The sequence below is a fragment of the Galleria mellonella genome, unplaced genomic scaffold, assembly GCF_026898425.1.
Source record: "Galleria mellonella isolate WM207_F2 unplaced genomic scaffold, CSIRO_AGI_GalMel_v1 utg213, whole genome shotgun sequence".
NCBI classification, from domain to species: domain Eukaryota; kingdom Metazoa; phylum Arthropoda; class Insecta; order Lepidoptera; family Pyralidae; genus Galleria; species Galleria mellonella.
Genome location: NW_026442039.1, coordinates 21,070 through 36,453, shown reverse-complemented (window position 1 = coordinate 36,453; position 15,384 = coordinate 21,070). Strand labels below are relative to the sequence as shown.

The following is a 15,384-nucleotide window of genomic DNA, read 5'->3' as shown; positions in this document are numbered from 1 at the left end:
ACTTTAGCACACATTAAAATATGTATATTATATACTGGGCGAATTTAATGCCTGATGGTATTCTCTACTAATTAATCTATTCTGTAGTCTTTGTGACTAAAAACTTTGACATTTAAACTATATAAAGTATGCTTAGTATTGTACATATGTTCATATATTTAACCTTCTACTATATAAATATTTGCTGTAGCAACTATTTACTGTGAGGTAGGTAATTTTTTTTAACATTTGTAATCAGCGTAACTGCATCAATCGGTCACTATATTACAATGACATGGAAACCTTTACAAATTGTGTCAATTGACTTTTACGTCGTGCAGAGTAAAATAAGACCTAAATAATATACAAAACGATGCAATTCAATATACAGTTACACACGCAACGAATGAACTTGCGACCCACATACAAAATCTGACGCAACTGTAAATAAACCAATATTCACAGCTTTTGCACTTGTAATCATCATTATTATTATAATCACTATTATTATTTATTCAATCGTACATGCCGTTCATTCATTTCAGCCCTTTATTATTCACTTTTGAACATAGGCAGAGGTCTATATTCAACATCATGATCATTTTTCTGTAGGGGAAGCCCATAGACTGCAATAAGGAACCGTCCTGAGTTATATGTATCCAATGACTCCCTGCAATCCATTTGATGTCGTCACTCCATCTAGTGGATAGTCATTCTACACTACGTTGCCTATACGGGGTCACCACTCAAGAACTTTTCTTCCCCATCGGTTATCGATTCTCTAAATTATGTGACCAGTCCATTGCCATTTCAGCTTACTTATCTTTGGGTTCGGTCTTTGATTTTTCTACTGATATGAACTCTATTACGCAAAAAAAAATCTAGCATAGTTCTCATCATAGCTTGGCTGAGTGGCCTACAACAACTACAACATTTGCATACAACTAACGGTGTAGAGCCATGATTCAGTTCCGTAAGTCACCAGTAGCAAGATGCGCTGGTTAAAGACTTTCATCTTCAAATTTTGAGGCATGAGATGTGACATGCTTTACTATTTATCATCATCGTTTATTTCTGTACATCTATATCAGTACATAAAGACTAATGAAGTTTTGTTGTAAAAAATACGAGACACGAATTTAATTGTCATTAAGTATTACTACTTTATCAACTGATATTAAATTTACCAGAGAGAGACTTTGTACAAAAGTCGATTGCTTGGGTACCTCTGTCCCATTCGTGTTTCAATCGTGAAGCGGTTGTGTTTGCATGGCTGTGTTTCGGTTTGAAGGGTGGGATATGGCGTGAATTTACTGGGCACGGAGGAATAATACTTGAGTCCTCAGAAATGGCAACGCATGGGGGTATCATGGGCGAAACAGTATACTCTGTTATGTCGATAGTGCTGCTCATGTCTATAGGCGACGGTTGCCGCTTTCCATCAGGTGGGCCGTCAGCTTGTTTGCCATTCTAAATTGTATAAAAAAAGGAAGTCCCCAATTTGGTTGTATTCTTTTTATGCTTGTTATCTCATAACTCCATCAGCTCTAAACCAATTTGAGAAATCCTTCTATATCTGAAAAGATATACTTACAAACTGGTCCCATAAAATGTTTATAAAAATCGATTCTGTAATTTAGTTTTTAAATTAAAAATTAAAGTCGGTTTTTTTATCAGATATAATATAATATTAATTAATTAACCACATTGATTGCTTATTGATGAAAAAGTTTACCTAATATTATTTATTTATTTAATCAACTAGGTGCTTTAGAGCTTTATTTTTACCTAGTAATGTATCAGTACAATAATAAATACTGTTATAAAAATAAAATAAAAATTAAGTTTATCATTTTTGTTACTCAATTGTACTGAAACGGTTAAACATGAAAGTAGTATATATGGAGCGTAATCTTAATTACCATGGGATATTTTATTGCTAATTTTCGTTGGCAAAATTGCATTTTACATCCAATTTGCATTTGATATAACAATTATACACGAAAGCAATTTAATAAGAAAGTAATTTATTACAAAATTCACCTATAATAATATTAAAGGAAATTTTACGAAACTATACAAGTAAACGCATGCACCAAAAAGCCATTTATGGTTTAATATTTCTTTCCATCAACTTTCTAAATATTTAAAATCGTACTTATTGTAATTTTATTTTAAAGTTTACTTGACAATATATATATTGGAAAGCGGAGATTTGATGAATAGACTCTAGATAATAACGAACTCAGTAATGCATACTAATAATTCAGTAGTTTAGTTTTTAAATCAGTGTAACTAGTTTGACCACAATTGTATTTTTTTTTTTGTGGAACACAATCTTAAATTATTTTGTTCTCTCTTGACGCCTCAATAGGTCAACCAATCATCATTAAATTAATTATATATAATTTGAGATGGGGAAGAAGAATAACTACTTTTTATTCCAATCGTGAATACAAAGTGATAAAATCTAAAACACGTTCTAACTAATAGGAAGTATGTTTACGTACGAAATAATGTTTAACATTGATTATACATATTAAATCGACTACAAAATGTAGGTCGACATGAACAAGAAGGTCAGTGTTGTTTTTTGTACCATAGCGTATACACTATCATGTATAACATTAGATAATCGGAAGATTATGAAAGTGTCTTGACCCTGATTGCTTGAATGCACCGTCACAATGAGATTAGTAAACAAATCTCGACAGCATTATAATATAAAATTTCATTAGTCTCTCTACATTTTCCTATTACAATTTTACATTTAACTACTTTAGAGTAAATCTTTTTGATTTGTGCATAACTACTATAACCTATTTTTTTTTCTATTTTTTTTTTATATTTATAATAAAATAGCCTTATAGTCTCATCATAAAATGGGCCACTCTTTCCTTTCCTAGTAAAAGGTAACTAAGAAAACTCGTCGAGGAATGAGTACCGATACATATACACAGAGATTTCTTCATCACCGTATCAGCCGTTTTCTGTCCACTGCTGAACATAAGCCTCCCCTAAAAACTATCTTATGGAAAGGGGCCATTCCTTTTGGCAGTTTACCATTGGGGGGATTTTACCAGTAGTTGACACGCTTGGTAGGCGGATTGGCAACCGCAGTTAGGCTTTTGATGATATTTTAAAAGGTACGCTGCTGCCCATTCCTCTACATTCCGTTAGTCGTCTCTTACAAAAAAGGAAGCGATAGCCCATTCAGTGCCGGGTCACACGGCAATATATAAATCTCATATAGACATTTATTACATAATAATTTACAAATATTTTTTTAACCAATATCATCATTGCAATTGAATTCCAATATATTGACTAGTTTGAATCGGAATAGAAATATAAATGCTTATTGATATTCAAACTAGCCAATATAAAAATAGTAGTTTAACAATATACAATTATGTCATAAACCTATGATTTGGTACGTAGTACCAATTTACTACAGAACTAATCGTTTCGAATCGGCCACGATTACGTAAAGGTCACAACAAACTAATTGCAACACAATATCAACGCGTACTAACGAGGTAACGTATCGACCGTGCATATCCTCGTCACGTTACTTCAAACACGTTGCAAACAAAATGAGCTAATTTTACATTGATATATAAAATTAACAAGATTCATAATTCCATACAAATTTTAAATAAAATTATAAGAATTTTAAAAATATAAGTCAATAATTATCGTAGAACAAAACAGAAGTGAAGTCAAATATCTTACCTAAAGCACTGTAAGTAAAAATATAGTAAATCGTGTATTTTTACAACATTTACATGAATGTTTCAACATGTTTCACAACATACGTCACTGAGTAGTTTGAAAGGCATTCACAATGCTCAGTGCCACTTTTTGTCTTTGTCTCTATATCTTAGGTATATGAATCTATGTACTCGTAGTTTAACAACAAAGTGTCATGTTGAACAAATACTATTACATTAAAACCACATTTCATATAGTGCAATCAATATATATATTTAAAATTGTATACGAATGTTTTTTTAATTATGATAAACTCAGCATGCAACGGACAGGTACATTTATTTGTGTTGTAGCCTTATAATACTTGGTTTTGCACGATAACAGCAGTGCCGACTTATATCAGTTAGCAGGTTAAGGCAGTGCGTTCGTTGCATCACCGCCAATCCACTTCCGCACTACCGGGGCTAAGGAAGTGATTTTTATACCGCTGCTATGGCGACTCTATTTTTATTAAACTAATTGATGACTTCGTTGTAATCTTCCGCTTATCTTTATCTTACATCAGAATTGGTTCTGATTCTCATTTAAATTAAAGTAGATTGTACCATGAAATTATGTCACAAAATCACTATTATGAATATTCTAGTTACTTCATCGCTTTCTTTTCGTGGTCATTAATTTATTTTAACTAATCAGTTAATTGAAACATTATGAGCCTATTATTGACTTGGCTACTTTGATCGTAAATATTAAAAACGAAATAACTTGCAAGTTATCATTATTGTTAAATGTATGTATTATCAACTAGCGATCTGACCCGGCTTCCCACGGGTAGATAGAATTGTCAAAAATAATATATAGCCTATATTACTCGGTGGTAATGTGATGATAAAGCTTACTATAAATGAAAGAATTTTTAAAATTTAAATTTTTTTGAGTATATCCATTATAAACAAACTATCAAACCTTTCCTCTTTATAATATATCTAAGTATAGATGTTCAAACTAAAGTCGTTGAAATAATTGTATATTTTGGTTAATATAACTATATATGATACTAAAGTATACTACATTATGAAACAAAGAATGAATGCTAAGAACATTATGGCAAATCTATCCGCCAACCAGAATCTAAACTATATTATAAGCACTCTTTTGATCTTTTGATCCCCATTTTACTCATTTATATGTAGATATAGAAAAAACTTATAGGAAAAAATTAATTGGGAAAATTATTCTCAATTTTTTAACACTTCATTTTCTGTATTTCTTATCAGTATGTAATATACAGTCGATTTTGTTTGATAACATTTTAAATTTCGGATCAGGACTGATGAACCAGTCAAGAGTTATGACATTCAATTCATGTAAATATTTTCAATTGCATTATTACTTTCGTAATCGACCTTTAACACTACAAGTTTGGTTATCGCCTTGGCACCTGACTGAAGATGATTGATTTATATACTAACCCACAAACAGTATTCCACGATATTTGCCTTCTAAACTAGAATAAGAAGTGCCTTATTTATTAGTCCAGGTGGTCTACCATGAAATGAAATTTCAAATTTTCGGGCTCAATTTCGTGTTTTTGTTCGTACTGAAATCGACCCAGTAAATGGAGCTTAACATTTTGTTCATTATAAATCCTATCCTAATAGTCCAGAGGAACGATATTTTAATATTTTTAATAATTTTAAACGGCATGTATTATATAATTTTAACATCAAATTTCTGTTACGTTCGTCCCCGAAATTTCAGAAAATATTTCATGGTAGGCCCCCAGATCTGTCCATGTATGTATATAGGTAATTCCATATTATATTATTTATACATATGTGTATAAGTAATTTTATGTTATATCATTTATTTATTAAGTTACGGATTAACCAATCTCTTCAAATTAATTTAAATGTAAATTATATCATTTAAGGAAATAAAATTAAAATAATACTATTACCTAAGATACACTTTCAACTTCAAAATAAATTCTATACTAATAATATAAAAAGGGAAGTTCTGAGTGTTTTTTTTTTTTGTCTGTGAAGAATAAATTCAAAAAATATCGCTAAAAAGCTACATTATCATCGAGTAGTATAAGTTTTATATTATTTTCCAATACTAAACTCCCATGCGAAACAAAGGCTGATTGCTAATTGTATATATACATACATATTTATTATAATAAATCTCAATTAACATTCTACATAAAATATGGAGATTTCATTTTCTGTGATATTTAAAAGGAGTTTATAATTGCCCAATCTTTATGATCTTGAACTTTTACAATATTATCATCTTTTTATTTCCTGACTGTAGCGACTATGTTATGCAATGTTTCGTCACATTCTCTCTTCCATCTCTAAAATATTACAAAAAACGATAATAAAATATAGAACAGTAAAATACAATAAAATTCCGGCAAATAATGACCCACCGCTTCCTTTCCCGTGGGTATCGTAAGAGGCAAATAAGGAAATTTAATGCAGTTGCCAATCCGCCTACCAACTACTGGCAAAACCCTCCTTATGAGGGAGGTCTTGGTTCAACAGTAACCAGTTAATGGCTCAAAATAGGTAAGTATATTATTATGTCCTTCTTTTATAGGGAGAGCAATATAAAGTACTATTAAGATTAAGAATGAATGCATTGTTGTAAGGTATTAATAATTCTCACAAATGCTGTAGTAAGTTGAATATACGCCGAATATGTGAAATAATGGATATTGTCTGCACAGTTGTTATTGTGATAAGTGTGAGAAGGTACGCAGTACATCTGTACACTTGTAACACTTATCTAAGTGTTACAAACATAAGAGCATTATTATACTGAGTTATTTTAGTACTTATTCCTAAGATATTTTAGTACTTACAATGTTATATACTCCTTTGTAGGTATACGAGGATATGGTCAAGTTTATTGAAATAATCAACAATTTAACAATCTATTTTTCTTAAAAGTTATGGAAAATTGTTAGTAGATGTGGTCCAACCCATAATTATAAAAAGTAATCTAAGGTAATGAGTTTACTGTAGGTACTTAAGAGGAAAAGGGCGCAAAATATATATTTTTTTTAAATATGTGAAAGGATACCTGAAAAATATTTCTTATGCTAGTTATTTTACTTATCAGGTTCTACAATCAATATATTTATTGAAAATTAAAGGATTCAAATTAATTCTTTTTCATAAATATCCAATGTAGGATATATTTTTTTTTATAAATTAACCGCTTACTATCATATGAGCGGTATGCTTGTTTGCCACCTCAGTGCTATTAAAAAAAAATTGTCGACTAAAATATGCAATATCTATACATAGTAGGCAGAATTTATAATCTTTGTAAAATTTATTAGACTGTAAAATCTAACCTGTATAACATAGGTAATTTATTGCATAATACTGCCATACCTACCGCATGGCCAAGCGAACGCCGCGAGGCGGAGTTTAGGAAGTCCGTGGAAGTTCTCAACCGCACTGGTAAATTACCCTTCAAAACACCTACGTAACATAAATTACTATCTTAGTATTTATTGTAATCGACATAGCCACTGAATCTGATACGAAACACGGCTTTACTTGCACTATACTCGTATACTCATACATATTTGAATGACTGTTGATCTAAATACCTACTATATACCTGAGAACAGATATCAATTTTAGCGCCTGGTAGTTACTAAACCTATTAAGAGGAGGAAGGAATTCTTAGTAATGGAGAGGTTTGTTCTCATTGTTAGTAATATACTCTGTCAACTCGGCTTCCACACGGTCCCCCTGGAAACCGTTGTAGAAAATTAATGAGTAGATAATTCGCGATGACGGACCAACTGATCTGACATCATCCTCATCAATCATCACTTAGTGGCACTCCAGCAGCATATGTCAATAGCGGCAACGGGATTATCATTATATTCTATTTTCACCCCTGAAAAAATCATATGAAGAAACTCGATTAAATTTAATGATTTTATTCTTTTGATTAACCAACTACCTACTCCAAAAATAAATACCGCAAATTAAATTAGACTGTCAAAAAGAAATATAAAAACTGCTTACATAATATATGTATTGCTTATACACATATGCATATAAATATACACATTTACATATACCTACTTACACAAACACATACATGATAGGTACATAGCTAAAAAAAGATTAAATGAAACAAAAATTACTCACGTCTGAAATAAAATGTGCAAATAAAAGCAAAAGAAAAGAATAGAGAAAATGACAATGATATACGTGTTACTTTAATCCTTAATTTCTGTAGTAGTCTATTATATTAGACAATAAATCTTAAGTATTTTTCTTTCCAGGCCCGGTGATATGCTCAGGCTTCATTTGACAGACAGACATCTCCGAGTGATGTTGTGGTGTATCCTACTTGGTCTGCAGCCAGCCTTTGCCGGTATACTTGATCCTTTCAATTGGGCCCGATCAGATCGTATCGAAGTCAACATACCCTGGCTGCCATGTAAGTTTTAATTTATAATAATTTTATCATTTTTAATGTATTATTTTATATATTATATAATTATGTATCTATTTGCCAATACTTGCATAAGAATCATATTTTTTGTAATTCTTTAACACTGTCAATATTTAGTTGTATGCAATACATACATTGAATATTTATATTCACAGTATTTGAGTATGCAAAATGCTCATATAATAGTTGCAGTATCTTTCATTATGTAAATTTTCTGCAAACGACAATTTGCTTTTAGTTAAAGCATAGAGTTTGATATTGACATAGAAAGTTTCAATACATATTAACCCAACAAACTTATGTTAATTTACGAATATAAATCTTACGCGAGTTTTGGTTTTTCTTTTTTCTAAAGAAAAATAAAGCTTTTAGTATATGCAAATGTAAAACCAATCGCCTCGTGGATGTTTAAACTTTCCCCTGCACAACTAGCAAATGAATCCATAGATAATTACATTATCATTACCACATGCATGTGCATAATAACAAAATGGCAACATCCCATATTTGTCATTCACAATGAAATCGTATCTATAATATATAATATATATAAGATTCATTACATAGTTGTCATGGAAGCAACGCAAGAAGACAAAATTTCACAAGTATCAAAACAGTTTCTCATTCATAATAATATTTTTATAAGGTTTTATATTTATATACTATATAAATTCCTCTATTCAATAATGCACCGCTTACGTATTTCTCGCTTTGGTCAATGTTTGACTGATAGAGAACACCATCCGGTGTTAAGTCCGCCAAATGTACATAGAATTTTTCTGTCCATTAAAGTTTAAATAATTAAAAAATATGTAAGTGAACAGGTAGACAAAATTATCATCTTAAGTAATTTTTAAATTTTAGTGTTACTATTAATTATTATTAATGAGGAATACAAGGAAAACATCATCATTATTAATTCAAAGCAAATTTCATTTTTAAATTTTATATTGACTTATTGATAGAAGCTTATACCTACCTACCTTATATATACCTACTGATTATATAATTATTCCATTTTAGTTGAAAATGAAACACGATGCTATGATGAACTTGGATGCCTAAATATAACTAGAAGCTGGTACCACCTCATTCATCGACCTTTCAACGTGTTTCCCTTGCCTAGAGTTGTTATCAATACAAGGTTAGTGAAATAGGGTTTTTTAATAGATAATAATGAAATCGTGACCTCGCCTTGAAAAGTACTGCGGGATAATCATTAGGTAAGAATGAAGTCGAGTTAGTTGAATCTATAATATATAACTAACGATAATAATGGTTTGATAATACATAAGAGAAAAAAAAACATTAATAACAATTACTTTTAGGTAATTACTTTGTTTAGAATTCGATATGTACATGATTTTAAACAATTTTTTACAAATTTCTATAATGGGCATTGATACTTAAATAACTTATTTTCAGATTTATACTGTACACAAAGAAAAATCCCACTGATGGACAGATATTAAACGTGAATGTCAACAAAACTATTGTAAAATCAAATTACAGCCCTTCAAGACTAACGAAAATGATTATACATGGTTTCATTGATACACCATTATCGAATTGGGTTTGTCACTTTATATTATTTAAAAATCGAATTTCGAATCTATACGACAATCGACATTACAGCATATATACTATGCCTATATTTATCATTTTTATGATTATAAATAAGTAATAAAATAAGTTCCTAAAAACGTTTATAGAGCTCTTACTACACACGTACTAGCGCTCTTTATACCTTGTCTCGATTCTATTTATTTATTACCCTAATTACTACAATTACAGAGCCTGCCTGCCAAAGTCATCGTCTTAAAATTTTATAAGTATACGTACTAAATTAAGTTTACATAAATTAAATATTCTTTTTTTTTAATATATCGTACATATATTAAAAAATATATACTTATTCGTCAATTTCAGGTGAGTGAAATGAAAGACGAGCTCGTTAAAGCTGATGACTATAACGTAGTGGTGGTGGATTGGGCTGGCGGTAGTCTACCTTTGTATACGCAGGCCACGGCCAACACCAGACTAGTAGGGCTCGAAGTAGCTCATTTCATCAACACATTACAGGTAATCTGTATTATATAAATTTAAATCTAATTTTATTATGCTGAATACCATTTTATGTAAAGTCTCTTGATTATTTATTATTATGAAATTATTATACAATTTAGGGCATGCTTATTTTACGTGTAAATGTAAAATTTTGTTAGTAGCTCTAAACTCTTTAACGAATTTCTCATTTAATATTTCACGCTGAAAATTACATACTTAAAATTAAATATAAATCACATAACAGTTGCCGATAAAAGCATCCTGTAAATATTATCAATCGATAACCTGAATTGCTTCTTTTTTTAATAATATTATTTTTATATTATTTAGATTTTGAACTTGAGAATATTTTATTCTCAAGAAATTTAAAATATATAATCTTAAATCAGAAATGTATATACCTAGTATCTTTTTATTTCACAGAGAGAACATGGGTTGAATCCTTTGGATGTCCACATAATTGGGCATTCTCTAGGCGCACACACTGCTGGGTACGCTGGAGAGAGAATACAAGTAGGATGACATTTTCAATAATATCGATTACTCAATTACAACAATATAATATGAAAACTATTGTGTCTACACATTATCTTTGATTTAGCCTCTAATTCCATAGGGTTTAGGAAGAATAACAGGATTAGACCCGGCTGAACCCTACTTTCAAGGAATGCCAACACATGTCAGATTGGACCCGTCTGATGCACAGCTCGTGGATGTCATCCATACTGATGGAAAGAGCATATTCCTTTTAGGTAAAACCATAGGTGGCATATATTTAAAAATCGTTATTTGCACGCTCGCTTTATATACTCATTTTACGCTGCACTGTTAAATAGTTATTTTTTGTGATAAACCATTGTAATAAACTGACATTATATGTATAAAAGTAGTCGCTTACGGAGTTGAGGGTATATTTTAAAATTCAATTTATATACCTAAATACCTACTATATGTAGGTAAAGGTAGTTCCTAATACATAATAATGGCTCCTTCAACTCTTGTAACGTCTGCAGATGTATTTATTTTTAAGTTGCTTAATTGCTTTACAATATAATCATTAATTTACTAACACATACCTATATTTATTTATATATTTATGTAAATACAATACTACATGCTTTTCTGCTAAATTCAATTATCATTCATGTACATATATTTTATATATTATATATTTTTTGCATTTATAAACTAATTTACCGACGTGTTTATTTCACGCGTGCGACAGATTTTGTGTTTATGGCAGGATATGGGATGTCACAACCCGTGGGTCATTTGGACTTTTATCCCAACAATGGAAAGGAACAACCTGGTTGTGACCTCACTGAAGGGCCGTTAGTACCTTTAACCCTCGTCAAGCAAGGTCTCGAGGAGGCCTCAAGGGTACTGGTAGCCTGTAATCATGTTAGGGCTATTAAACTCTTTACGGAATCTATTAACGGAAAATGCCCGTACATAGGTAAGTACTTTACACATCATTTTAAAGCATGAAGAAATAATGACAAATGAAAGGATAACAAAATAGGTATACAATGTTAAAACAAAAGAATGCAGGGGTCAGAAGAGACCTAAACGAAAGTTTTAAAGAAGATTCAAGAATTCTAGGAATTCATAAAACAAATCATAAAAGCAAACAAAAGTTATTTATATTTGAAATAAAAAAATATTATAAAAATACATAATAGATGAATATATATTATATAATTATTTTATTTTGTGCAGGTCATCAATGTCCATCTTATCAACATTTCTTGTCAGGAAAATGTTTCCACTGCGGACATGGTTGTGCTATAATGGGGTAAGCTTCGAATTGACTATTTGTTTCTTTTTATTAAAAATGTTTTTACACAATTTTTTTTACAATTCCAGATTCCATGCCGACAGTTCCCCGGGTCTAATTACAAATAAAAATAACCAATCAGAGAACGAAGTTTACCCCTCTGAAGAGCATGATACCATTGGAGCTAAATATTATCTAAGCACAGGAAAAGAGTTGCCGTTTTGTCGTTAGTTACTTTCTATTTAGGTGTCAATTCTAGAATTGTAATTATTTAATTTTTTTTTAACTTTTCATATAACCTATTGTTTTTTTTTTTTCAGAACGTCATTATAAAGTGGCTATTCAACTGGCAAACCCCAAAGGCGCAGAATCTTGGGTTCAAGTAAGAAATCCTCTCAAAAAATATATTTATTAATGAATTAATTATATCTAATTTTAATTGTTTGTAACAAAATATAAAATTTCTAATCTTGGCAGGGCTTTTTGAAAGTGACTCTATTATCAGATCGTGGTGTAATACGAGGAATGGATCTCACTCCAAGTAATTATGTAAAGTAAGTTTCAAACAATACTTTTTTATGAAATAATTTGATACTTTATTCACTTATAAATGTAAACGTGTTATTCCATTTTACTATCTTGGCGCCTTAATAGCGTAATTAAGCCAAACGAAATTTCGCATACACTATTGATTTGGAATGGTGAACAAGATGAAACAGTTATGTATAGAGACAATTATGCCAATTAATGAATAAATCCCAGTCACGCGAACAAAGTTACCGGTGTAACTGGTACTGTACCGGTATAACTGTATATATTATATTAAATGTGATACACGCTATTTATATACATCTTGAAGAAAATAGAAAAAACAAATATTGTTTATTCTGTCTATCTGTATGTTTGTTCCGGCATCACGTAAAAACTATTGCCTGAAATTAGATGCGGGTTTCACTTCATTATTTTTGAAGATTTTACTGATATATGTTTTATCTTATTACGCTATAGATAGCGTGTACTTCTAGAGAAGTGGCCTATTTCATGGGTTTTTCTTCATCTGAAATCAACACATAACTACAAAGTAGCGAGCAAAAAACTAGTAGGTTATTCATAAATAATAAAGCAGTTAATAAAGACATTGCCAATAATATTGGAATCTTTATTACAGGTTAGAACACGGCACGACGTATACAATTGTTGTAACACATCCGATGGATTTAGGTGGAAAAGTTAGGAAGGTATTAAATTTTTTTTAATTTTAATTATAAATTATTATATATACTGCAACATCATATATTTGATTTACAAGTATAATATTTTAATTTCTAGGTAGAGCTATCGTGGGAGTACGATATGAATGTACTGGAGCCGCGATCTCTGTGCATCCTCTGGTGTAACGATCGACTATACGTAAAATCTGTGCTCGTTGACCAAATGGAACTACCTAGCAGAGGGTAAGATATTAATCTTTCTTATTGAATTTATCAAATAGTAACCGATCCAACAAACATTCTGTATAACGTCTTTTATTTATTTTTTCTTAAAAACCTTTATAGTTTTTAAGAAAAAAAAAAGTGGATCGTTACAAACATTTAAAAAAAACTAAATCGATCCAGCCACTTTAGTAATATAATATTCATTTTTTATGTACATACTTGTACTATTTATACACATGTAATCTACTAAAATATATTTCATAATGACGTTTAAAAAGGTAGTTGAAAAATTTGACAACTTTTTAATCCTTTTGTAGTGTAACTGAAAACCTAAGCTGAGAACGTACTTTATCCCGGAAAACTGATAGATATAGATTGGAATCCTGTCGAATTGAGCTATCGAAAAGTACAAAAAGTTTGACATATTATTTAGTTTATCATATCATCATATGAGCCGTTAACTAGCTACTACTGAACATAAGCCTCCCCCCATAAACTGCCATAAGAAACGGTCCAACCGCCTGCGTCCACCGACTCCCTGCAATGCAATTGAGGTCGTCAATTCATCTATTAAAATTTTGTTGTTTTGTAATAATTTTTACTGTATTTAGTAGCATGGAAATACATAACAAAAATATGATATGTACTAATGTTATTTTTAAAACTTATGTTAATTTTTTATTCGATATCTATATACTTATTTAACGGGAAATTAACAAATTCACTATGTTTTTGTCGTTTCCAATAATTGTTTTAACTCCATCCGATAGTCTACTTCAGGAGACGTTTGGCGCTTCATGTCACAACTGTGTTAAACTCTTTCATTAATTTCCGATTACATATGTATATGCAATTATGACTCTATACCTGCTTATTTATTTTTATTTTTTAGGAAAAGAAACGTTGACTTTAGTAGTAAATTATGTACACCAAAACGAGAATTTGCTGAAATCCCGAACCGTGGCTCCGCCAGCTTTTACGACAACTGTGGAAGGTAGCCGTGCCATAGATACGCGTAAAGTGATCTTGTTGTTTTTTCATCACAGTCTACACCTGCATGTAGACTTTAAGCTTTAAGCAACCAGACAATGAACACTCAGTGACGCAAGTCTGGTCGCATACCCTTAGAGTGATTGTGACTGTCTCAGTGATGTTGTTACAGGGTGAAGAAAAGTGTTTTTCTGTAAATTATGAAATAATTGTTGAGTTTTGTAAGTAGACTAAGTCAGACATCAAAATATACAATGTTTTATATTTTATTATACGATTTTGAACTATGAATAAAATACTCATTGAAATTTTACCACACGACTTTATTTGTTCTTGTTATAATCACATATTATTATAGCCTATCCTTTTTTTACCAAATCATCAGTCCTCAGAGACAAATAGAAAACGTAGATATATGAAACGATATATAAGTACGCCCGTCATCGACTGCATGAGATGCACTGTACCTATTTATAGATAATAGAATACTGAATGTATATAAGTATAGAAGGTGAAAGCTAAATCGTTACCAGAACATTAAATTAAAAATGTTATGAAATATTATATACCCACGCTATAAAATATTATAAGACAGAAATATTGTGAATCAGAAACTTTAAAAGTACAAAATTATTTGAGTTTCCTATACCAACTTAATCCATAAATTGGTAAGAAATATTTAATTAGCATTATAAGTTAGACCTTCAGAAACAAGTGTGAAAACCGCATCAAATTTAGTGCAGTACATTTTGCTGTCTGAACAAACATAGACAGACAAAGAATTTAATTAATATTTTTTTATTGATATCTAATTATTACAATTTTGAATTCCTCTCTAATCGCGATAGAATTTATTTACAATGATAAAGTAGAAGTAATAAATAAATTTGAAGAGTAGATAACAAGATACAAGAATACAATAAAAAT

The 15,384-nt window shown here is 30.4% G+C and overlaps 1 protein-coding gene across 3 annotated transcripts in view; it reads left to right on the top strand.

Moving 5' to 3' along the window:
• Positions 1–14,771, top strand: part of LOC113511685 (pancreatic triacylglycerol lipase-like) — a 42,250-nt gene extending 27,479 nt beyond the window's left edge. For 2 of the 3 annotated variants that reach the window (XM_026895370.3, XM_031913686.2), the window contains exons 3-16: positions 8,015–8,172; positions 9,211–9,331; positions 9,613–9,760; positions 10,117–10,269; positions 10,678–10,767; positions 10,871–11,006; positions 11,480–11,710; positions 11,974–12,049; positions 12,121–12,257; positions 12,352–12,413; positions 12,509–12,585; positions 13,200–13,269; positions 13,361–13,485; positions 14,360–14,771. In XM_026895370.3, coding sequence (XP_026751171.1) covers positions 8,025–8,172; positions 9,211–9,331; positions 9,613–9,760; positions 10,117–10,269; positions 10,678–10,767; positions 10,871–11,006; positions 11,480–11,710; positions 11,974–12,049; positions 12,121–12,257; positions 12,352–12,413; positions 12,509–12,585; positions 13,200–13,269; positions 13,361–13,485; positions 14,360–14,465 — 1,680 coding nt within the window. In that variant the 5' untranslated portion in view covers positions 8,015–8,024 and the 3' untranslated portion in view covers positions 14,466–14,771. The remainder of the gene's footprint in view (positions 1–8,014; positions 8,173–9,210; positions 9,332–9,612; positions 9,761–10,116; positions 10,270–10,677; positions 10,768–10,870; positions 11,007–11,479; positions 11,711–11,973; positions 12,050–12,120; positions 12,258–12,351; positions 12,414–12,508; positions 12,586–13,199; positions 13,270–13,360; positions 13,486–14,359) is intronic. The other variant, XM_026895371.3, reaches the window with a different exon arrangement.
• Positions 14,772–15,384: the final 613 nt, after the last annotated feature.